The sequence below is a fragment of the Muscardinus avellanarius genome, assembly GCF_963383645.1.
Source record: "Muscardinus avellanarius genome assembly, chromosome: 17".
In the NCBI taxonomy this organism is placed as follows: Eukaryota; Metazoa; Chordata; class Mammalia; order Rodentia; family Gliridae; genus Muscardinus; species Muscardinus avellanarius.
Window position 1 is genome coordinate 12,474,111 of NC_137803.1, and position 25,508 is coordinate 12,499,618.

The 25,508-nt window shown below is 39.9% G+C and overlaps 2 protein-coding genes across 2 annotated transcripts; both read right to left on the reverse strand.

Annotated features, from left to right (window-relative positions):
• Window positions 1–726: 726 nt before the first annotated feature.
• LOC308276062 (serpin B6-like) lies at window positions 727–15,972 on the reverse strand (the record flags this gene model as incomplete). Its single annotated transcript, XM_080714668.1, has 9 exons — window positions 727–1,128; window positions 2,396–2,551; window positions 3,791–3,933; window positions 4,817–4,934; window positions 9,502–9,651; window positions 10,887–11,061; window positions 11,706–11,903; window positions 12,570–12,600; window positions 15,885–15,972. The coding sequence occupies 9 exons, from the start codon at window positions 15,970–15,972 to the stop codon at window positions 727–729; spliced, it is 1,461 nt and encodes a 486-aa protein (XP_080570794.1).
• Window positions 15,973–17,990: 2,018 nt separating this feature from the next.
• On the reverse strand, window positions 17,991–25,147 carry LOC308276063 (serpin B6-like; the record flags this gene model as incomplete). Its single annotated transcript, XM_080714669.1, has 6 exons — window positions 17,991–18,395; window positions 19,656–19,811; window positions 21,346–21,488; window positions 22,328–22,445; window positions 23,640–23,789; window positions 24,983–25,147. The coding sequence occupies 6 exons, from the start codon at window positions 25,145–25,147 to the stop codon at window positions 17,991–17,993; spliced, it is 1,137 nt and encodes a 378-aa protein (XP_080570795.1).
• Window positions 25,148–25,508: the final 361 nt, after the last annotated feature.

The following is a 25,508-nucleotide window of genomic DNA, read 5'->3' on the forward strand; positions in this document are numbered from 1 at the left end:
TGATGCAGGAAAGTTTGGATACCAGCTTGTGTTGGTAAACACCTTTTCAGGGTGTGCTGAAGCTTGTCCAACAAGAACAGAAAAAGCTTCAGAAATAGCTAAAGTTTTCCTGTGGTAACTGATTCCAAGATCCTAGTTCCCCTCCTTATTGCAGCGACAATGGACTCACCTTTTATTGCAGAAGGATCACAAACAGAGACGATGACGTTGGACCATCTCCAAAACAGACTGCATGCATCCTGAAAAAACCCAATCTACGAGGAAAACCACAGTGGGACCAGGTGTAGCTAATTGACTCCCCTCTGGAAATGGGTGGGCCTCAGAAGCAGGCTTTAATTAAGCCCCCATAAAATAATGTAAGAGAATTTTTTTCCTGGAACCCAGTTAACCACAGCAACTCCTTTGTGAAGTTGGTTATTTTTATTCAAATCCTGCACAGAGACAAGATACCAACTCAGGACTTCAATCCATGCAATTATGTATCCAGTCCAAGTAGTAGATTATTGCCATCCCTGCCAAATGACCATGAGACCCTACAGGGATGACAATTTCAGAACCTAAAAACATTAACATACAAATGAACAAAAAATTTAAAATCACTCCCTTAAAGTATAATTTGTCATCACTGCCCTGAAAAGGTCACACTGGGTTACAGGCACATTGGGCTGCGGCACAGGTCAGTAAGAGAGAGGGCACATGCTGTATCTGATGTGTTTTATTGTCTCCTTAAGGAGAAGAAAATCGACCACAGAAGAGAAGACTTTTGCTTTTGTTATGCTGAATAAAGAAAAGGAAAGGATGGTCAGCACAGAACCTAGAATTATCTGCTGAAAATGCACAAAAAATGATGCTTGTGGCAGCTGCTGCTTCTGTGCCCTCCTCAGTGACCTCCACAAAAGACTTGTGTATGACCTTGGATAAGTACAGCTCTCTCTCAGAGGACATTCCAGAAAAGTCAGCCCTGCCTTGATCAAAGGCATCCACCATGCCAAAATAATAAAGAACATTCTTCATGTCGTAACTCTCCTCCAGCTTAAATTTAGGAAGGAAAACTTGCAGGTCTCTTTTACACATCCTGTCTGGTCTTGTCCACTCTAGGAATTTCTCATACGAAAGCTGATTCTCCACCTGGAAAATGAGAGTTGGCAATGTTAAGGTCTCTTGTAATGTTTTACAATATGACTCTCTGCTGTGATGTTAATGTTGTAGCCTCTTCTCTGCCAGAGGGTGACCACTACACCCACAGGGCTGCTGAACACTCGACATGTGGCAAGTGCAAGGGGTAGACCTGAATCTTTCATTTTACTTCATGTCAATGAATTTAAATTCATAAACTCACAGGTGGCTAGTGGCTATTAGATTGGACAACACACATTTGGTTGGAAGTTAAGTAAAACTGCACCATTCCAGTTGGAGATGGCTTTATATTCCAAAGCTCTGACTTCTCAGTTGCAGAAACTCTGTAAAATCCTGTGTCTGGAGGCAGAAACTAATTTTCAAAAAGCAAAGCTTAGACTGCATTTATGAGAGAATAACTGTCCTATTAAAGTTGGTAACTCAGCCTCTCTTCCACGCACTTTCCTACCCAATGAATCTGTTCTTTGTTAATGTAAATAGCAAAATCTCTCTAAGTCTCTCTACTACAACCTTTGTTTGGGCCTTGGCATTTCTTCCTTGAAAGGCCACAGCATTTTCATTCTGGTCCATCTCCACTCTTCCTTCTTCAAAGTATCTAGTACCACCACAGGGATTGGCTTTCTGAGAAAGCAAATTACTAATCCTCTAACAGTCTATAAATTTTCAGCAACCTTAATACATAAAGAATGATTATGGTCCAACAGCCTTAGCTTTACCTGGATATTGGAAAAAATATATATATATATATAATCTCAGCCCCCAACTTCCAATCAGAACCTAATTTAAGCAAGATCCCTAAGTGATTTGTAGAGCAACCCAAGCTCTGCCCCATGTCATTGCTTTCCGAATGGCAAATTGCAAGGATCTAGCAAGTTAAGAGAGAAAATGCACATCTGTCAATGATAAACTCTATGCAAAGGCCTTATACAGGTAATTCCCTTCAATCCTACCATAGCCCTCATGAAGAAGTACTGCCATCATTGCTCATAGGAAGAAACAAGCTGAGAGAAGAACAATTGTAAATTGTGAAGCAGGACAGTGAACCTGGCTTGACCCCAATCTAATCCCAGGAGAAGTATATTTTCTAAATTCTAATATCCAGAACACCATCACACTGGATGGAAGTATAATAATAGAAAATGGAATCTGGCCCCAGATGTTTGGGAAATATAGTAAAAGCAGTTTTCCAAAGTTTGTTTTCTACAGCACTTATTAAAATCTTTAATAAGATCGGACATATATTTGGGACTGTCGTTACCATGTTCAAGTCAGTGTTTCTTTCTGGAAGCATGATGATCATTCTCAGCTCCTTTCCAACATAGGGAAGCACTAGCACTTGGCTGGATATTTCTTTTACATAGGTGACTTCAAAAACAGATCTCTTATACATCATCGACACGGGTCTTCTTTCAAACTGTAAAGGATATGGGCAAACATTAAGTTGAAGCACAGCCCAGATGACACACTGGACACACTCAACAGAGATGGCTGCTTCCTGCCTCGTGCACATGTTCTGTTCACCCGTATAACAGCATATTTACCCTCCTTTACCAGCTCCTCCCGTTACTTCAGTTGCCAAATTCTCCATTACTTAGAGCTAGATATTTAATCATATTGTCTCTTAGTGATCACCAAGAGAATAAGAATAAGGAACTCAAAACAAATGCCTCTTGGGCATCAGAACTAATTTGAGATCCTGAAATCTCATATCTGCCCCAAGAAAAGACTTTTGCAGAGAATCGAGATAACCCAATTTTCATGGATATCCTTGTCAGTTAGCACCCCCATTGATCTCTTCCTAGAGAGGAGAAATTTGCATCACACGTTACCTGACAGCTTCATAAAACTGCTCAATCTCCCATCTTTGAAGGGCCCATTTATCTTTCCAAAATGTCATTTGCATTCTTTTCCCCTTACCCTAGTAGTATAGTTTCCTTCTCCCTTTCTATTGCCTAAACTTTGGATGCAATACTTTGTGATAAAGGATGACAAAGAAGGAATAAAGAGAGAGAACTGCTACCCTGAAAGATTTGCCCACATCCCATATCAGTCCTGGCCCTGCCCTCTTCCAGACTTCCTGTTAGAACTGATGAACTTCAAGCACTGAAGTTATTGTTTCAGGATGCACAGAATACAATTTTACAGGTGATGAGCAGATGGAGGAAAAGACATTGCAGTCAACAACTGCTACTCGACTACAATAAGATAAGAAGACTGAGACGGTGAGGAGGAGGAGCATGGCAACTGGCCGGGACAGGTGGAGAGTCAAAGGAGCCTTTCAGAGGGGACCATGGTGGCAAGAAAGAGTATGCAGATGCCGATAAGAAACAGAGAAACAGACAGGACTCAAATTATGAAGAGCCTCACACACCATGCTATAGAGTTTGAGCCATGTCATGAGAGCTTGGGGAAGCTGAGAACTATACAGCACATATGCGATCTACAGAGTACTCAGTAGACTTGATGTAGGGAGCTGGTGCAGAGGCCTAGGAGTATATAGTTACCTTTGATGAGATACGGAACAGGAGAAAGATGGCAATAGAAAACCACCCGAACCAAGAAAGCCAATATGCCTGAAGCTAAGTGTCCTGAAGATTTAAAATATGAGCAGAAGGACTCGAGAATCCCCATTTTTTTAATGCTAATGAAATACCACGTTCATGTGAAAAAGCATTTGACTGGTCATCTCTTTGTCAAACTGATTATCCCAGATCCCTTTGAAGTAGATGGCGTTCACCAGAACCAGCTTAGTCATGGAGTCAATACAACCTGAGGGCAGCACCTCTGTAATTTTACCTGTAAAAAGAATTAAAGAACTATTTAGCTAAGTGTTTTCTGATATATGTATAAGGAAGGATGTTCCTGTGGATTGATCTCTGTTTAGGCAAGTACAGATGAAGAGAGTTCATAATGTCTTAAAATATAACTATATATTATATATAATGTTTTATATACATATATATGGTATACATACATATACAATATGTATATATATATAAATAGCTATGTATAACCATACTATAACTATATTATAAGATGCTTGGCCTTACAACAATAGTATCATCATCACATATGCACAACAAAAAATCCTGAAATATAGCATAAGCTCCAATAGAGAAATGTACCACAATTTGAGTTAAATTCATAACCAAGTAGATATTAGCAGATAGAAGAAAAGCTGATAACAGGTGAGATGGAAAGGAATTCTTAGTCCTCAAGGCTCCAAGAAAGGAACATGAATGTCAAGAAAGTGAAAGGTTGCAGCAAGTACTAACAGTTTACCAACCACAGGTCTAAAAGCGCTGGGCCAAGCATCCTGCCACAATAGGGATAAACCCTGGGACAGAGTCAGGCTTAATGAGGTTCACAAAAGCTTCAGTGCTAACCTTATGCTATGGCAAAACCAAAAACTACCTAATGTCAACAACAACAGAGCAAAAGCCATGTGAGGTTTCCCTGGAGGAGATGAATTTTGCGAGATGTTACAGATAACCTGAAGACAGCGAGAACAGAGCTGGAGGAAGTGTCTGCAGGTTGGCAGCCTTTCAGAACTAGACTTTAACGTTTTCAGAGTTCTTTAGAGGGAAAAAGTCACTTGTTTTCATTTTTGACAATCTTTAAAGACACTATTTAAAACACTATTAAAACACTATTCAATAGAATAAGAATATATTTTCACCCGCAGTTTTATCAGCAACCCAGGTGTTTATGTGCTGTCTGGACTCGTCTGCAGCATTAACGAAATCAAGCTGTTCCATCGTTGCTAGGTAGAATGTGCCACAGCAATCTGTGAAATACTAGCATAAACATACATATATTTTAGGGTGTGAGATTATTTTCTCTGATGCTATCATGCTTGGTACATGATACTACACGTTTATTCAAACCTATAACCATACAAGGATGGACTGTAGTGTGAACTATGGAAAATGGCCGACAGTGACATGCCAATGAAGTCCCGTCGGTTAAGCAAACATATCCCTCTACTCAGGGGTGTTGTTAATGGGAGAAGCTGTTCATGTGCCGTGGAAGCTGGTTATCTCTTTGTCAAACCAATTATTATTTTATTATTATTTATTTATCATTATTTTAGAAGGCAGGACCCTAAACCAAGGTCTGTTGCTTCATAAATTATATAGGAAAAACATGTACTTCTAAACCAGACTTCCACATCTCAAACCATTTCTATTTTATTTTTTTATTTGGAAACAGGGTTTTTCTAGGTTGCTGGGAGTTTCACTATGTTGCTGATGCCGTCCCTGAGATTACAAACTACACCACCATGCCCAGTTAAATTTTAATTTTTACATTCAAATTTTAATAACCACATATGGTCAGTGGCTATAATTATGAAAGTTATATGCTATCATAATTGCTCTACAATAGATTAAACTACATTTAGTTAACATATCTCATAAAATTAAAATTATATTGATGAATGCTTACATTATTACATGTAAAGGCAGAAAATCTGGTAGAAATTAAATGGAACTATATAACTAATTTCTTGATATATGCAATAGGATGGTTTCCATTTTTTATCCAATTGTTAATAGCTAAATATTTAATTCCCCTTTCAGTATTTATTATCAAAGGACTGGAATATTTTCTTTGTTTATTTTTGTCCTGGGTATTAAACAGAGGGGTATTCTGCCTCCATGCTACACTTGAGTTATATTTTATTTTTTATTTTTTACTTTTATTATTATTATTATTATTTTTTTTTTTTTTTTTTTTTTTGGTGGTACTGGAGTTCCTGGAAGCCCGTCTATCTCCGGGCTATACTCCCAGACCTATTTTATTTTTGGAAACAGGGTCTCCTAAGCCAGCGCGGCTGGCTTCGAACCTGCGCGATCCTCCTGTCTCTGCCTCCTAAGCGCGGGGATTACAAACATGCGCCACCATGCCCGGCCAGAGTTATATTTTATTTTTTTAAAAATCCTACAAAGCAAAATTTCTTTATGTAAAGGAGTATACATATTAAATCCAGAGGACTTCCGGGAAGATGGCGACCGAGAAAAGCGGGGCTTAAGAGTCCCGCTAACAACCAATCTCCATTACCACAAAAAGAGCGCCTTTCATAGCCAGAAAACACCATCACCAGAAAAACAAAAAAACCACCAGGCTCCAGAGAGAAAGCGGACTGAGAACAGAGCTCAGGGCCACAGAGGAGACACACGCGCCCGAGGACGCCGCAGCAGCGCCATACTACCGGCGGCAGCGGCGAACTCAATGGACGGCTACAACAAGCCGAGGTGAGCCGATGCGGAACAGCCAGGCGGGATCTTTTGGCGCAGACAGCATTTAAAGCTCCCAGTGGCTGAGCTCAGCACACGCTGCAGGGATTCAGAGTGGAAATCAAAACCAGAGAAGAAAAAATACGCCAGCCTCATGGCCGAGGGCGTGGCAGAGGCGCCATATTGCCACCGGCGGCGGCAGCAGCAGTGAATTCACCGAGTCCAGTACAGCTATATCTACGTACTCAAGAACAGTGAGTCAAATTGCGGGCCACAGAGGAGAAATCCCAGTATTGTGCCTCCTGGGACTTGACCCAGTGAGGGAGTGGTGGTGGCAGAGATATCACACCATAGGAGAGCGTGCAACCTGGCACCCCCCATAGTTTAAAGCAGCCTCTATCGACTCCCTGGGTCGGAGACTCTGTGATACAACCCAGTAAAGGAGTAGTGGGGTCTGAGATAATACAGACTCGAGATCCAGAGCACCTTAAGTGAAGCCATAGTGACCCAAGGGAAGAACCCAGAGAAAGCACAAACCTCCGAAATCATGGGAAAGAGGAATAACACTGGAGTAATGAATGTGCACAACCCCACAACATCAGAACCTGATAAAACAGAAAATCAGAGATTTCTAGAAGATCAAATCAGGAAAATAACTGTAGAAATAATAGAGGTGCTTCGAAAAGAACTCAGAGAGAGCCAAAAAGAGATAAAGGATGCAATTAATGAAGTAAAGGCCTCAATTCAAAGCATGAACAACCGATTAGACCACATGGAGAACAGAATCTCGCTCTTAGAAGATGAGCAATCCAAAAATGAATGCATAGTTTCTAATCTAGAAAAAGATATCCAACAGCAGGAATCTGACATTGAAGAAATATGGGCCCATTTTAAGAGAGCTAACCTAAGAATAATTGGAATAGAGGAGGGAAAAGAAAGTGATACCAAAGGGATCAACAATCTCTTCAAGGAAGTAATAGCAGAAAATTTTCCAAATATAGAGCAAGAGGTTGATACACAGATCCAGGAAACTTATAGAACTCCCTTTAGACAGGATTGGAGAAGAGGATCCCCACGCCATATAATTGTCAAAATGACCAATGTGGAAGCCAAGCAGAGAATCTTAAAGGCAACAAAAACAAAGGGCCAAGTGACATTCAGAGGCAAACCAATTAGAATCACTCCAGACTTCCCAAACCAAGTCATGAGAGCCAGAAGGGCTTGGAGTAACATATTCCAAACTCTGAAAGAAAACAACTTCCAGCCAAAAATTTCCTATCCAGCAAAACTTTCTATCAAATTAGATGGAGAAATAAGAAGCTTCCATGACAAACAGAAACTGAAGGAATTTATGTCTTCAAAACCAGCGCTAGAGAAAATACTCAAAGAGATTAACTACAAAGAAGAAATAGGTAACACTCATCAGAACCAGAGAAACAAGAGTTTCCATCCAACAGACAACTAAGATTGGTTATCTGTGGAGATTCATTATTTATGTTAGTCTTTTACCTATCTCTAAATTGTATTGTTTGCCTTTATTGTTGTTAATTTTTAGGATTTCTAGTTGGAATATTAATATACCTTCAAATATAGCATCTGGAAATATTTTATCCAATTCTATTAGTAACTTTTAACTCTGTTTACATTGTCTTTGGATATACAATATTTTCTTTTATTTTTTAGGGAGTTTGTATATTCTTCTGTTGCCTGTGCCATTGAAATCATATCCAAGAAATCACTGCCAATTTCAATGTTGTGAGGTTTTATGACCCAGATTTTCTCCTAAAAGTTTATAGTCTTAAGATTTATATTTAGGTCTTTTATCTATTTTGAGTTAATACTTGTATGTGGGATTAGGTAAGGGTCCAATTTTATTCTTTTCCATGTAATTATTATTTTTCAACAATATTTAGTTAAAAGATTATTATTTCCACCACCAAATGTTCGTGGAAACCTTGTCAAAAATAACTTGACAATATAGGGAAGAAGTTAGCTCTAGGCTTGTATTTAACTCCAATGGTCTATATATCTGCCTTTAGAACAGTACTACACTGTTTCAATTATTGTAGCTTTATATGGTTTGAAATCAGAAAATATATATCTGCTAGCTTTGTTCTTTTTCAAGATCGTTTTGGGTATCTAGAATTCATATTCCATATTAGGATAGATTTTCTTTCTGAAAAATAAATATATAAATATATGATAGTTTCACCTAAAAAACAGAAAAAAATATGCTCTGGTAAGAAAGAAAGCAAAAAGAAATATTGAAATGTTATCTTTAAATCATCAAACGCTTGGTATCAGACAAATGAAACTGTTATGTGAGATTATCATTTTTAATTTTGGATAAATTGCTATAATACTAGATGTCAACCACTAAGCCAAGCATGGGAAGGAGGGATGGGGAGAGAATGGGGTGGGGATCGGGTGGGGGCTGACTGGGCGAGGTGTGCATGTATGTCTACAAAAGTTTGTATCCCACTATGATGTATGAATACAGTGCACCAATAAAATAAAATTAAAAAAAAAATTAAATCCATAAAAGCTCCTGTGCTTGAATCTGGAAAAATGGGGTTTAAGAGAGGATAAGGAGGACTCTTCTTTTATCTGCTTCATTTGTATTTTCATGCAACCATAAATTACTTGGGTACTTTTGCATTTTTTCATAAAAGAGATCATGAAGTCACTGTCAGCAAAGAGATCTAGTGTAATCAGCCAAGATAAAACTCAGTAGGAATTTCAGTCCCTGAAAAATCAGTTCAAATATTTATATGTACAAAAAGTTAAAGTGTGATTAATACAGCAGGGCGTGGTGGCGCACGCTTGTAATCCCCGGGCTTGGGAGGCGGAGACAGGAGGATTGTGCAAGTTCCAAGCCAGCCTCGCTGGCTTAAGAGACCCTGTTTCCAAATAAAAATATATAAAATAGGTCTGGGAGTATAGCCTGGAGGTAGAAGGGCTTCCAGGAACCCCAGTACTACCAATAAATAAATAAATAAATAAATAAATAAATAAATAAAAAAATACACAGAAATGATTATCTGTATATATTGACTAGAAATATTCACACTGACCACTCCTTCATACATTACTGTCTTATTTCCTCATGGAAAAAAAACTGACTTACCGAGAGCAAGTCATGAGACTTCTCTCCAAAGAGCCTGTTGGCAATTCTCAGCAGGTACTGAGTGTCAGTTCTGTTCATTTCAGCAAGAAGCAACTGGAAAGCTTGGTGAATGTCCGTATCTCCACCCCTAACTTTATTAAAACAAAGTGCCTGAAATGAAAAAAAAAATTCAAATGTACAGAGTAAAAAATACACATTTTTAGTATTGCGAGACTTTAAGAAACGGGTTCAACGCTAAACTCAGCACTAAGATCATTGTTACTGCTTAAAAGATATTAATCTAATTAGAGGTTCTTGAGAGACGTTGTTTTATGCTGCTATTTTTATGCTGCTTCCTCTGTTTTATGCTGCTATACCAAGATACTTGAGGATGAGTAAAGAACAAAGCTGGGGACTCCATGATCTACCTGCCCTCGGGTTCAGGTGCCTGTTGTGGGCTGCACACTCCAGAGGGCGGGAACCCTGTGACCTTACATGGTAGAAGGTAGAAGGCCAACTAACCAAAGACTATCTCCAAAGTGCCGATTCCACGCATGAGGGAGAAGCCAGCCATCCTAGCTTTGTGTCCTCTTAAAAGCCTCACTTCTTAGTCATATCTCATTGGCAACGGCTAAATTTTGGAGGTTCCATATCCAAAATTTATCAGCCACTCAGCATCCCTATACTGGACCTGTATAAGACCTCCTGTAATCATTTTCTAGAGGAGACCAGCGTTCTCTAAGGATTGGCATGGGAATTCCATTTTCCAAACAGAAGCAAAATGTCTGGTTCCAATGCTTGCTATTGTGGTGGTTTGTTGCAAACATGGCTTCCAACCCTGAGTCGCCTCTCTGTTTGCACACGCTGCTTCTAACATCAAAAGACGAGACCGGTGTTCTACTTTCCCCAGGGTGTGGCCCAATGTCTTGCTCTGAGTAAGAGAATGCAAAGTGACACTTTTCTAGGTTTAGTCCTTATGAAGTCAGGCAGCTTCCTCTTTCACTCTCTTCTAATTCCTCTTTCACAGAGCCGTGGTGTAAGAAAATTCAATCTGACTCAGGAAAGACCACAGGAAAGGGCCCTGAAGGAAAGAAAAGACCTCCTGGTTCCTTGTTGGACAATCAAGGCCTCCTATGTCAGCCAGCACCAAGATCCCAGATATGCGTAAAAGACCTTTGTGGACCTTCTAGCCCAGCTACCAACAGCCACAGGATGACTCTTGGCCATCAAGGAAGGGCACACAGTCGAACTCTGCTCCATCCTGCCAGCTCCCCCTCCTCATGCCTGAGATACTGGCTGAGCCACCTGTTAGGAGCAATTTCTCTGGGGCTTGAAATGTATACGGTTACCTGAGTTGATTATAAAAATAGCAGAACTCAGTGTTGTCCTGAAATGTCTTTAGGTACCTGGAACATCTGGGCAGCTGTGTTTCCCCTTGCTCCCATGAAGACCATGGCCAAGGCAGACGAGATGCTCATGGGAGAAAAAAATATGTTTTTCGAGTTGGATTTACCCAGCGCCTTCAAAAGTTTCAAGGCAAAGGTGCCATTAGCTTCTGATAGAGTATCCATGTTGACAAGCCTGAAACAATGAATTTTAAAACAAAATTGCATCAACTCAAGTTTATGCAACTGGACTTTTACTGTATTTGTTAATAGTTATGGTTGTTACTTTTGTTCAGTGAGTAAATTGGTGTATATGTGTAAATATTTTCCTGTGTATCTCTCAAATTTATATTATATACTTTTAATATTAAAAAGTAATATACTGTTTAACATAATAATGTTTCCAATATGGCTATATATTTTAAAAAGAAAATAGCAGTCACACATAGCTGAATACTTATTTTTATTGGTCCTCATATTATACATTTATTCTCATTTATTCTTACATATATTTCATTGCCCTTTTAACACTGACTATCCCAACTCATTACCATAATCAGCTTATATTCTAAGAATCCAGGGACCATCTTCCAGTCCTGAGCTATTTATTTGGTGTAAAACGCAGTTAGAACATGTTCCTTTTAAAGAAAATGATGAAAACTTTCTGAAGTTAAATCATGATGTAGGGATTGCTGGCATTTCAGTTACAACACAGAAAAGGAAAGCCCAAAGTCTTTCAGTTATCAAACTACAATTTGATAATTTTTGTTTTATACAAGGAGAAGAACGAATGCTTGCTTATATTTTTTAATTACTTTAATTAATGCACTGCATTCTCACATCATAATGCAGTTCACAGCGATGGTGACACACACAGCGCCTGGTGGGCTTTCCTTCAGCTGAATACTTGTTTCTAAACTAGAGGCAACATGTAAGAGAATCCACATGTGACTGCTTACATTTTGAGAGTGAATTAGAAGAGAAGCGATCTTTGGATTGTATGGTTTGTTGAACAGGATGCCACCTATTGCTTCATAACTTGAAAATAGTACAATATGATAAACTAATTAACAAAACTACACAAGGTGGGTGAGTATTTCTATAACATTAAACAGAGGAGCAGTTAAACATGGTTGACCAGTTTTTTGAAGTTGAAAATCTGGGACCCACAGGTACCATAAGGAAGTAGAAGAAGGCCCCAGGCTAGACACAGGAGCTAAGGAGAAAAAGAGTCCCTGACTCCACCCACTTCCAGACACCAGAGGATTCTTCCCTAGAAAAATATTCAGTATACATAAAAAGATCTTCATCCTTTAATTTATTTGTAAAATAATATTACAGTGACTCACGCCTGCCTCTCTCTGCCTCATCTGAATGCCATGCCCAGGCAAGAGCACTGCCAAGCTTCTGATGCCTCTCCAGCCCCTTTCTACCCACTCTCCAGGACTCTGCTGAAGTGCCTTCTCCCCTGCCACCCCCTTACTTTCCTGTTATTCAACATACACATTACTGAGCTCCAGCACATTAGCCTTAATACACATGTTTTTTATCACCTCATATATCATCAGTTCTACAAACCACAGACTGTTCAAGATAAAGTTGAGTCACACTTTTATCACCAAGCCTAATTAGTTCCCAGCAGCAGAATCACGCACAAAGTCTGTCCCAATTTTGTCAGCATCAAGACAGTCATTTTCCCATTACCTCCGTTTTCCAAAAGAGACATTAAAGGGGACTAAAGAGGAAACAAGAAACAAACTTGCAAATTTAATCTAATGCAACAAAACCCAAATATCATCAGAATGTGCCCTATCTTTACTTTGTTGTATGCATGCATCCTAGCTGGGTGTGGTGGCACACCTTGTAAACCCACCACTTGGGAGGCCGAGACAGGAGGGTCTCAGGTTCTCCTAAGCCTCAGCTACACTTAGGCCTTCAGCAACTTAGTGAAACCCTGTTTCAAAATAAAAGAATAAGAAATAAGGTTGAGGGTGTAGCTGAGAGAGAGAATGCCTCTGGGTTCAATCCCCAGTACTGTAAAAAAAAAAAAAATGCATCTTGAAATATTTTGCCTACAGTGATTTTAATAAATACAAGATAATCACAGGTTCAGAGAAGCCCCTCAAGATTATCTTTGCAGGCCTGAATGACCTCAAAACTGCTGCAAAAGAGGAGAGAAGAAAAGGCTGCAAATCTCTACTCTGTACTTTCAAAAGGCAGGAAGGGAGCTGAGGTCCATGGGCCTTAGGACCCACAGCTACACACCCTTCTCTCGGGGACCTGACACCCTCTAGGGCATCTTTCCTGCCTGCTTTACTTCTTGCAGGGTCACCTTGGCTAAGAGGTCCAGAGACTTAACACAAGAAACTCTGAGATGTCTCATCCTGCTAGAGTCCCCTCCTCCTTCTGCAGTGTGAGGAAATCAGGCTCCATAGTCCTGTGCTCCAAGGGCCACCTTACCAGCGTTCTGGATCCTAGGCCAGCTGAGATGTTCACTCCAACCTGAATCCCCAGCCCTACTCAGTACCCATTTTTCCAGCCAGGACGTTCATAACCAAGCTAGCTTGGCCACACCCTTTTCCTAGGAATTCAGAACCCAGTGAAGAAGGAGAGATCAGAAGAACCCAGAAAGGAAGAGCTGGGTGCACTCCCATGGTCTAGTGCTTTTCTTAGGCCACTGAACAAAGACCCATGCCAAGCTGAGGAAGTAGGAAAGCCAGACACATACCTCAAATCCTCAGCACTGCTACCCAGGAGACTGGTGGACTGGGACTGAGTTGCAGAAATGGAGACCTCAGTGCAGCCAGAAGCGAGAGGTTTTAGCTGGGAGGAGGGCAGAGGCCGGCATGTGAGAAGGGGCGGGGCTTGAGCATAGCTTTGGTGTCGGGCTCTGAGCTCCGCCCTGAGGATGCTAAGGAGGGTTATAGAATAAGATGCTCTTCTACCCGAAAAACAATCGATCGAATCATTTCTTTCAAAAGTTTATTTGCTGTTTTTTGTTTTTGTTTTTGTTTTTGTTTTCTGACAGGGAGTTGATATCACAGAAAAGTTCAGCATGTTGGGAACACTATCCTTTTTAAAAAGAAAAAAAATGCCCGGCGTGGTGGCGCCCGCTTGTAATCCCCGCGCTTGGGAGGCGGAGACAGGAGGATCGCGCAGGTTCGAAGCCAGCCGCGCTGGCTTAGGAGACCCTGTTTCCAAATAAAAAGAAGTATATAATAGGTCTGGGAGTGTAGCCCGGGGGCAGAAGGGCTTCCAGGAACCCCAGTATCACCAAAAAAAAGTAATTAAAAAGAAAAAATAAACATACAGTTTGTTTCTTTAGAGTACTATGGTATAAGATAAATTCCAGCATGTTTTTCAAAAGATATTGATGGCTACTACACTACTTATTACAAAGCATAAAAGTTCTGCTCTTTCCAGCTCAAGGTTGTTTCTTAAAGTGCAGCAATGCCCGATAGTAGCCTGTATCCCTTACAATCCTTTGCTGAGAGCCAAAGCCTGAGGGTGCTACCCTCTACACAGCTCATAATGGAGCAGGCTTTTTTATGTTTTATGTAACTTGGACTACCATTCTAGTTTTTTTGTCTGTGTCCTTACGTTGACAGTAATGTGTGTGTATTATGGTAGTGGTACTGGGGTTCCTGGAAGCCCTTCTACCTCTGGGCTACACTCCCAGACCTATTTTTATACTGTTTTATTTGGAAACAGGGTCTCTTAAGCCAGCGCGGCTGGCTTCAAACCTGCGCGATCCTCCTGTCTCCGCCTCCCAAGCGCGGGGATAACAAGCATGCGCCACCACGCCCAGCTATGTGTGTGTATTATGGATATATATTATTTCTTTACATTAGCACACATGCGCATGTGCACACTCACACACACACACGATGACCACTGACTTCAATTCACTCCATCCACTGCAGCTTGCCTTTCACTCTTATCTTCTCTGGAAGTTCTCTGGATAAGAGGACCAAGCACCTTCAAATTGCTATGCTCAAATCATATATCCCAATTCTTATTCTCTTTTATTTATTGGAATACTCGCCCCATTTGTCCTTGACCTCTCAAGATCTCCAAACTACTATTCTTTTTTTAATATTTTTTATTGGTGCATCTTTTTTTATGATACTGAGGATGCAACCCAGGAGTATTATATCTCCCCAGCCCTATGTTTAATTTTGAAACAGGGTCTCACTGAATTGCAAAAAGCCTCACTAAGTATCTGAGGCTGTCTGTGAGCTGCGATCCTCCTGTCTCAGCCTCCCAAATGCTGGAATTGCAAGCGTGCACCAACATGCTTATCTTGTAACCATACATCTTAATGGAGTTACAAGATGGTAGAGGCATACATACACACATCACTCATTTAGCCCTTCCTCAGTTCCCACCCCATTCCCTCCCTCTCCCTCCTTCTATTTGGCTTAGTGATTGACTTTGATATCGTTCCGAGTTTCTTGGTTTCATGTACAGATCCCTTCTCTCTCATTATAAGTCTGCCTTTCTTCATAGTAAAATATGCTCTTCTTAAAAAAAATAAAAAGAAAAAAGAAAATAAAAAAGAAAAATATGCTCTTCTTAAATAGCCTTAGCTATATTCTTAAGCCCAAGTTCAAGTTTTTGTTGATTTCATTCAAATCTCTAACTTATCTCTTGAGCTATAGACATTAATCATGCACTACTGGGTATCTTTTAGAAACCAGAGTGGCCTATTTTACATAAATGATCAAAAGTCCTATAATTTCTCTCATATTCATATTCTTTCCATTTATATTCTTCTAATGTCCAACTCTTCTTTACTGAAGTCCCAATAATCACTTGAATTCTAGTTACCATACATCACAAAAACCTTCATAACATTTTCTTATTCCAGAAGATAAATTACAGACTGTGGACAGAGTTGTGTGATTCTCCTAAAGTCATGGATCCCAGCTTTCTTTTTGAGCCATGCCAAATTATTCTTAGTCTTTTCCTTCCTTCCACGCAGCCTCATAGGGAATCTGGCATGCTTGCTTGTCTTACTAAATTCAGCTTGAATAATGTTTCCTGCAGGAAGTTCTTCTGACCTCTCCAAGTTAGGGCCCTTGTTCCTGCTCTTAACAATCTCCATGCCGAGTCTGCGCCCCTCACCACTTAATTCAGATATTTTGGGGAAGGTAACAAAACTTCAGAGCTTTCTAAAGTATTTTCAGTGTGTGGCCCTAGCAGTCTGGGAAGCAGCCCTCACCAGAAACCAACTAGGCTGAGACCTTGGTGTTGAACTTCCCAGCCTCCAAACGTCAGACATAAATATCTTTGTTTTGATCAGCTTTTTCTCCTCTGTGACCAAAATATCTGACAAGTGAAATTTAGAGAAAAAAACTTTTCCTTAGGGTATGTGGTTTTAAAGGTAAGTCTATGGCTTCAAGACCGGAACCAGGGTGGCAGCACTTCAGAGTGTCATGGAGGAAATAAAGTTGTTTCACCTCAGAGAGACCAGAAATTACAGAAGGTGAGAAGAGGGGACCAGGAACAGATAATACCGTTCCCAAGGAAGCACATTCCCCACATCCCAATCTTGTTTTATTGGCAACACATGACGTTTGGGAAACATTTTAAATCCAAAGCATACAGTCTGTTATTTGAGACATGAAAATTACACCAGTGTATGGTATTTTGTGATAGCAAATCGAGTTGACAAAAACAACTTAACATCCTATGGCTGAACCTCAGACCTCTTTAAAGGCCTGACTGCCACAGGGGCATGTGCTCCTTCAGTGGTAGTGAGAATTGACAGAGGGACAAAGCCAGTGGAGCTGGTCTGGAGAAGCAAAATCCGATAGTGATATAGTTGACAAAGGTGCATCTTTAGCCTCTATAGATATGGTCATTGTGTGGAGAAAGAATGGCCTGAGAATAGAAATAGAGATCACAAATGACCTCTGTCTGTATCTTGAAGGGATGCTTTCTTCTGGATCACCATCAGTATCTCTCTAGTTCCCCCTATTGGCAAAGCCTAGCACTGCACCCATTGGTCAAGTAGTACCTGTTAGAAGTCCAGGTTCAGTATCTCAAAAACATCCAATGTACATGATGTACATTCACAAACATATCAAAGTCAATCACACACCAAACATGAGAATGAAAGAGGGGAGAGGGAATGAGGTGGGAATTGGGGAAGGGCTAATTGAGTGATGTGTGCATGTATGCCTCTACCATCATGTACTCCATTAAGATGTATGACTACAGTGCATCAATAATTTTTTTAAAAAATCAAAATAAAAGTGGCTTTATATGGAAAAAATAAAAAATCCACAAGTATAAATATGAAGCTTTAGTATTTTTAATATTACAAATAAAATAGAAAGACATCTGCCCTTTACTGTGAAATTGTCCAAATCTATGTTACTGTAGAAAGAACATGTCTTATCCCGTCTGCGTTCTGACAGCAATTTTTAAATTTTTAGAGGAAGGAGAGTGTTACACATTTGAGTCAGTGTGTTACCCATTAGTACCTATGAATGGAAACTATAATAAAAGCAGAAAATTGGACCGATTACTCACTGGCCTGAAAAAACCGCTTTCTCGGGCTCTCTGCTACCTTGGAAAGAACTAGAAGAACACTTGGGAATAGAGGTCCCCTCTGTGAACTTCTAGGACCTGATGATACCCAGACCTCCTTCCAGATCACGTCACTGTTCTTTCATTCAGATGGTTTAACACCTCAGTGCAACTGAGCAGAGAAAACAGGAAAGGACTGTGTACCTTCTTGTGCCTGTAGAGGAGAAGCATCACAGACCAGGGTATCAAATCTGCACTTGTGGATGTTCTTTGTGATACTGGACCTGGACCTTCTAACAGATACTACTTGACCAGCACAAAGTGAAGACAGGAAGTAGACTCTGAGAGGTGGGAAAAACACCCACATGAAGCAGAGATTTCATTTAAGTGGCCAGTGGCATCCCTTCCAAATGGCCATGAGACTCTTCATAAATGACATTTTCAGACCCTAGAAAAAATGTACATGTGAATGAGCTAGAAATTTTCAAATCACTTCCCTAATATGTGATTTGTCACCACGGCACTGAAAAGGTCAGAAATGATTAGGAGAAAGAACAAAGGCTGCATCCACTGTGTTTTGTTGTTTCCTTAAGGAGAAGAAAGTCTTCCACAGAAGAGAATACCTTTGGTTTTGTTGTGCTGGATAAAGAAAATGAAGGGATGGTTGGCACAGAACATGGGGATGGGGGTGAATGAGCATGGTTGGATAATGGCGCCTGTTGCAGCTGCTGCTTCTGTACCCTCCTCAGTGACCTCCACAAAGGATTTGTGCATGACCTTGGACAAATACAGCTCTCTCTTGGAGGACATTCCAGAGAAGTCAGCCCTGCCTTCATCAAAGGCATCCACCACGCCCAGTTCACGAAGGACATCCTTCATGTCGTAACTCTCCTCCAGCTTAAACCTAGGAAGGAAAACTTCCAATTTTCTTTTATATAACTTGTCAGGTCTTGTCCACTCTAGAAATTTCTCATAAGAGAGTTCTTTCTCCACCTAGAAGAAGAGAGTTGGAGATTTTAAGGTTCCAAATAATATTGTGTAATGTTCTGCTCTGATGTTAATGCTGTAATTTCTGCTCTACAACAGGGCGGCCACTATATCAGTGTAGCTACTGAGCACTGGAAATGTGGCAGTGCAGGGGCAGACCTGAGTCTTTCGTTGTACTTAATATTAGTGAATTTAAATGTATAAACTCACATGTGGCCAGTGACTCTCAGATTGGAGAGCACACATCTGAATGAGAGCGCAGTAATGCTTTACCATTTCAATAAGAGATGGCTTTATGTTTCAAAATTTTGATTTCCCAATGGCAGAAACTTAGCAAAATCCTGTGTCCCGGATAAGACTGATACGTAGGAATAAAGCATATCTTGGACTGCATTTTTGAGAGAATGCCTGTCCTTTCAAAGTCTGATGTTCTATCCCATTAGGGCAAGAAATCTGTAACTCAGTTTCTCTTCCACCTACACTTCCTCCCAATGAATCCATCTCCATTCTCTGTTAATATAAATTTCAAAATCTGTCTAATTGGGCTCTTCCTCTCCATTTCCACGGGCTCTGTTCAGGCCTTGTCATGACTTGTCTGGGAGGCCACAGGCTCTCCATTCTGATCCATCCCCACTCTGCCTTCTTCAAAGTATCTATTATAACTACAGGCATTGGCTTCTTGAGAAAGCAAATGACTAACCTTCAAAAGGTCTTTATAAATTCTCAACAACCTTGCTACTCGGAGAATAGCCCTTGATCCAAAATACTTAGTATCACCTAGATCTTGGAAAAAAGGCAATATCAGCCTCTCACCCCCAATCAGAACATAATTTAAACAAGATACCCAGGTAAAATCAGGGCAGTTCTACCTCATGTCACTCCTTTCTGAAGGACACAGTCACAATTATTTAGCAAGTGTGGCGAGAAATCTACTCATATCTGTCAAAGACAAACTGTAAATTGAAACAAATGTATTACATCAGTCATCTTGTACAATCCTACAACAGTTCCCGAAGACGGCTCTGTCATCATTGCTGATAAGAAAGAATAGGACATTGAACCTGCTCTGGACCCAACCTCAGCCAAGGATAGGAGAATTTTCTAAACTCTATAATACCAGCACACTGTATGGAAATATAACAATGGAACGATGCATGTGGCCCACTATGATAAAGAACTGGTAAAAGCAAATTTCCAAAGTTTGCTCTCTACAGGGCTTGTCATAACCTTTAACAGGATCGGATGTTCACTTGGGACTCTCCTTACCATGTTCAAGTCAGTGTTTTCATCTGGAAGCATGATGACCAGACTCAGTTCCTTCCTCACGTAGGGAAGCACTAGAATTTGGGTTGATATTTCCCGTACATAAGTCATTTCAAAAGTAGATTTCTTAAACATCATCTGCACAGGCCTTTCTTCATTCTGTAAATAAAGTGGGTACGTGTTAAGCTGAAGCAGAATCCAGTGAACACACTAGTCACATTCAGTACAATCGGCTGATTCCTGCTTCTAAATCACTGTTCTTCCCTTCACTTGTCAAAACAGCACCTTGACCCTCCTTTCCTGGCTCATCTCCTTACATCAGTGTCCAAACCCTCTAATGCCCAGATCTCAATCCTTAATCTTATTATCTCTTGGTGATCTTCAAGATGAACATGATATGGAACCCCAAAATATGACTCTTTGACATAAAAATAACTTTGCAATGCAGGCCGGGCATGGTGGCGCACGCTTGTAATCCCCGCGCTTGGGAGGCAGAGACAGGAGGATACCGCAGGTTCGAAGCCAGCCGCGCGCGCTGGCTTAGGAGACCCTGTTTCCAAATAAAAATGTAAAAATAGGTCTGGAAGCGTAGCCCGGAGGAATAAGGGCTTCCAGGAACCCCAGTACCACCAAAAATAAAAAATAAAAAACAATAAAAAATAACTTTGTGCCTGTTGAAATCTTCTTGAAATGTTCTATCTGCTCCAAGTAGACGCTCCCACAGGACTTGAAATAGCTCAAGTGTTGTGGGTAACCTTCTCAAGAGCATCTCTAATGGTTTTCTTTCAGAGGAGAGAACTCTGTATCATACTTATCCAAATAGCTTCATAATACTGTTGGGTACCCCATCTTTGAAGGACCCATTTATTATTCCAAAGTGTCATGTGCTTTCTTCTTTCTTTACACTACTAAGTAAAGTCCTTCTACCTTCCTCTTGCCTAAATTGTGGTGGAATTTTTGAGCCATCTTTCCATCATACGGAAGAAAGTTACTTGTGGAGGATGACAGAGAAAGAAGAAAGGAGGGCTGGTTCCCTGAAAGTTTTGCTTACATCTTGTATCAATTCAGGCTCTGCCCACTTTCAGACTTTCTGTTAGGATAGATCAACTTCAAGCATGTAAGATACTACTTGAGGACTGAAAAACTATGTTACAGGTGATATGCAGAGCAGGGAAAGAGACACTGAAGTCAACAACTGCAATACAATCACAGAGAGAAGCAGGGAGACTGAGTCAGCATGGAAGAGGGTCATGGAAAATCACAAGAGCAGGCAGAGAGTCAAAGAGGCTTCCCTTAGGGAACACAGGTGGTGAGAAAGAGTGTGCAAGTGCTGATGAGAAATGAAGATAGAAAAATAAATGGACATAATCCAAACTATGAAAAGCCTCACACAGCACGCTTTGGAGTATGAATCTTATCACAAGAGTTCGGGGAGCCAAGAACTACACCATCTGATATGTGATCTACACAGTACTCAGCACACATGATGTAGGGAGCATAGTCAGAGGCCAAGGCTATGTGGCCAACTTTGATGAAATATCAAGAAGAAAATAAAGGGCAATAGAAAGGCCCCACATTTTACTGGAGAGTCCATCTGCTGGGCTGCCATAAAACCAAGAGAGTCAAAATGTCTGAAGCTAAGTGTATGAGCAGAGGGACTCAGTAATTGCCTTTGATAGTGCAAACTATTCACCTTGCTGATGTGAAAAGCCATTTGCCTGGTCTTCTCTTTGTCAAACCTAGTATCCCAGTTTCCTTTGAAGTAGATGGCATTCACCAGAACCAGCTTAGTCATGGAGTCAATGGAACCTGAAGGTAGCATCTCCATAATTTTACCTATAAAAAAATTAAAGAATTCTTTGGCTAAGCGTTTGATGACTCATATCAGGAAGGGTGTTCATATGGATTGATCTCTGAGTAGGTAAGTACAGATGAAGAGAGTACACCATGTCTTGAAATATAACTATATTAAGGGATGCTTGCCCTTACAACAATTGTATCAGCACCAATAAAACCCCTGAAATACTGCATATAAGTTCTAATAGAAAAAAATACCAAAGTTTGAGTAAAATACATAAAGTAAACAAGTATATACTAGCAGGTGGATGATGAAGAAATGCTTGTTCTTTATGGCTTAAAGAAAATAATTTAGAGGAATGTCAAACAAGACAAGAGGGAATTTCGCTCTTCCCCCCTCCCATTCCCTTCAGATTTTTTTTTTTTTTTAAAGACAAGAGGTTGCAACAAGTGTTAACAGCAGTTTATGAACCACAGGCTTAAGAGGGCTGGGTCAAGCATCCTGTCACAATGCGTAGATAAACCATGGGACAGAGTCAGTGCTTAAAGAGGGCGAAGATTAGAAAAGCTTCCACGCAAATTTTATGCTACTGCAAAAGCAATAACTACCTAATGTTAACAACAATAGGACAAAGACAACGTGTAGATAGCTTTGGAGGAGACATATTTAATATTGAAAAACATCACAGATAATTTGATAACAGCAAGGATAAAGCTAGAGAAAACATCTGCAGGGTGGCATCATTTCAGAACCATATTTTTAATCATTTTCATATTTCTTTAGAGAAAAAAATCATTCATTTTCATTTTTGAAAGTCTTCAAAGAACCTATGTGACTGTGTGAACTACTATTAAATAGAATAAGAATCTATTTTCACCTTCAGTCTTATCGGCAACCCAGGTGTTTATGTGCTGTCTAGACTTCTCTGCAGCATTAACAACGTCAAGCTGTTCCACCTTTGCTTGGTAGAATTTGCTGCAGGAATCTATAAAAGACTAGAATAAACAGAGCAACATCATTCTCAGGCATGAAAGTATTCTTTTTGATAGTGTAATGCTGGATACTTCTTATTATACATTTGTACAAGTCCGTAGATCATACAAGGATGAACCACAGTGTGAACTACAGACAATGGGTGACAGTACGTGCAAATGAAGTCCCATCAGTACAGCAAGCATATCACTCTGCTGGGGGTGTTATTAATGGGAGAGAGTATTCATGTACCTTCGAAGAAATTTTTATGTGAATTGATAAAAATAATCATTAAAAAAGGCTTTTGAAATACGGTAACCACTGAATCTATCACTCTCGCAAACCACTGGAATTTGTTGAGGAGGCTGAACACAGCATTTGATATGGCTGCCTCTACATCTTGGAACAAGAGGTTGTACACAGGTCTGTTGTTCCATAAATCATACAGGGATATGTGTCCTTTTAAACCTTCCTTCTGCATTGGAAATTTGTGCGATGATGGGAAAGTTGTCCATCTGCAATGTCCAAGATAGGGCTGCACTGGGTTACTGAGCACTTGAAATATGGCTAGAGGGAACTGAGGAACTAAAAGTCAATTTTATTTAAATTTTAATTATTTACATTGAAATTTTAATGATCACATATTGGGTAGAAAGAGGATGAAGAGGACTCTTATTTTATCTGCTACATTTTCATCCTCATACAACAAGAATTGACTTGGGAAGTTTTTCTTTAAAAAAAAAAAAGAGAGAGAAAAGAAAAGCAAGGTGCTGTGGTGAATACTTGTAATCCCAACCCTTGGGTGACTGAGACAGGAGGATTACATGTTCATGGCCAGCCTCAACAATATAGTGAGGACCTTTGTAACTTAATGAGATCTGATTCCAAAATAAAAAGTAAAATAGTGCTGAGGGTGTAGCTTGGTGGTAGTGCATCCCTAGATTCAATGAACAGTACTACAAAAATATAAATAAATAATTAAACAAACAAATAAATAAATAAAATGAAAGAATTCTTGAAAGCACTATCAGCAAAGCGAAATTTAGAAGGATGTTCAATCCCTGAAAAATCAATCAAAATATTTATAAGTGTAAGAACTTAAACAAGTGTTACAATGCACAAAAATTGTCATCTGCAAAACAAGGATTGGAAATATTCTGACTATTCCATCCTACATTACTGTCTTCCGTTTCTTATGAAAAACAAGTGCGACTTACTGAGAGGAAGTCATAAGACTTTTCTCCAAAGAGCACATTGGCAGTTCTAAGAAGGTACTGGGTATCAGTTCTGTTCATATCATCAAGGAGGAACTTGAAACCTTGGTGAATTTCTCCATCTTTACCTCTGACTTTACTAAAACAAAGTGCCTGAAATGAAAAATAATAAAAATATGGGGTTAAAGATCCACATTTTCATTATTCCCTGACTTTAAAATATAGGCCCAACAGTGAACATAGCACAAAATGTTTTACAGATATATTATTACTGTTTAAATGATGGCTCAATCTAATTAAGTATGAGAAGTATCTTGAAAGCCATTGTGGTGCTTTAACAAGATACCTGACACTTGCTAATTTATAAAGAACAAAAATGTGTCACAGTTTCAGAGACTGAGAAGTCTAAGATTTATGTGCTCTAAGGTTCAGCTGTCTACTCCAGAGGGCAGGAACCCTGTGTCATCAAATAGCAAAATGCAGAAGGCCAAAGTAAACAAATTATGTAAAACCTGTCAATCCCATATAGAAGGGAGAAGCCATCACGGCCCAATGCTCTCTTGAAAACTCTACTTCTTAATCATGCCTCATGGACACACCTAAATTTTGAAGGGACCATATCCAAACTTGAACAGTCACCCACATCGCCTATACACACAGAACCCTTCTAAGGCCCCTATAATCACTTTTGAAAGGAAACTAGTTTCTCTAAGAATTGGTATGTCTGGGAATTCCTTTTCCCAAACCTGAACTAAATGACTGGTTACAATGCTTGCTATTGTGGTGGTTTGCTGCAAACATGGCTGCCATCCCTGCATCCCATCTCTGCCTCACATCTGGCTCCTAACATCAAAAGATGAGGCTCTTCCCCTCCCCTGGGAACTGGCCTGGTGACTTGGTCTGAGTAACAGAATGCAGCAGTGACACATTTCTAGGCTTAGTCCTTAAAAAGCTTCCTCTTTTACTATCTTATAATCCACCACCATGGTGTAAGGAAATCCAAGCAGACCCAGGAAAGGGTCCTGGAAGAATAGAAAGATCTCTTGGTCCTTGTTGATCAGAGGCCCCAGCTGTCAGTCAATACCAACACCTGAGACTTATGTTCAACACCTTCATGGACCTTCCAGCCCAGTTGACCACCGCAACATCCACAGAATGACCCATGGCCACCAGGGATGCCCACACAGTATAAACTGCCCCGTCCTGCCAGCTCCACATTCTCATCCATTTGACACTAGCTCATTTATCTGTTAGAAGAAATTTCTTTGAGATTTAAAATTTAGGAATTTATTTTAGTTAATAAACTCATAGCAGAATTAGTGTGGTCTTGATACGATTTTAGGTACCTGGGACATCTGGGCAGCTGTGTTTCCCTTTGCCCCCAAAGAGACCATGGCCAAGGCAGATGAGATGCTTATGGGAGAAAAAAATATGTTTCCCGAGCTGGTTTCAGCCAGTTTCTTCAAAAGGTTCATGGCAAAGGTGCCATTTGCTTCTAACAGAGTGTCCATGATGACAAGCCTGAAACAATGGATTTTAAACCAAAATTGTATAAATACAAGTTTACATGTCTCCTAGATTTTTACTGTATTGACAGTTTGGTCTGATGAGTAAATAAGTACACACAAAATACAATATATTTCTTTATGAATCCCTAAAATGTATATCATATACTTTTAATATTAAAGTAAAAAACTAAATAATGTTTTAAATATAACCCCATATTATAAAAAGAAAAAATGAGGACACATATGTAAATATTTGTAGCCAATGAAGGATGAAGGTATATGTAAAAATGAATGCATAAGTGTGGTTTTTTTTAGTACTGGGAATGGAACCCAGGGACATTCTACCTCCAAGCTACACCTCCAG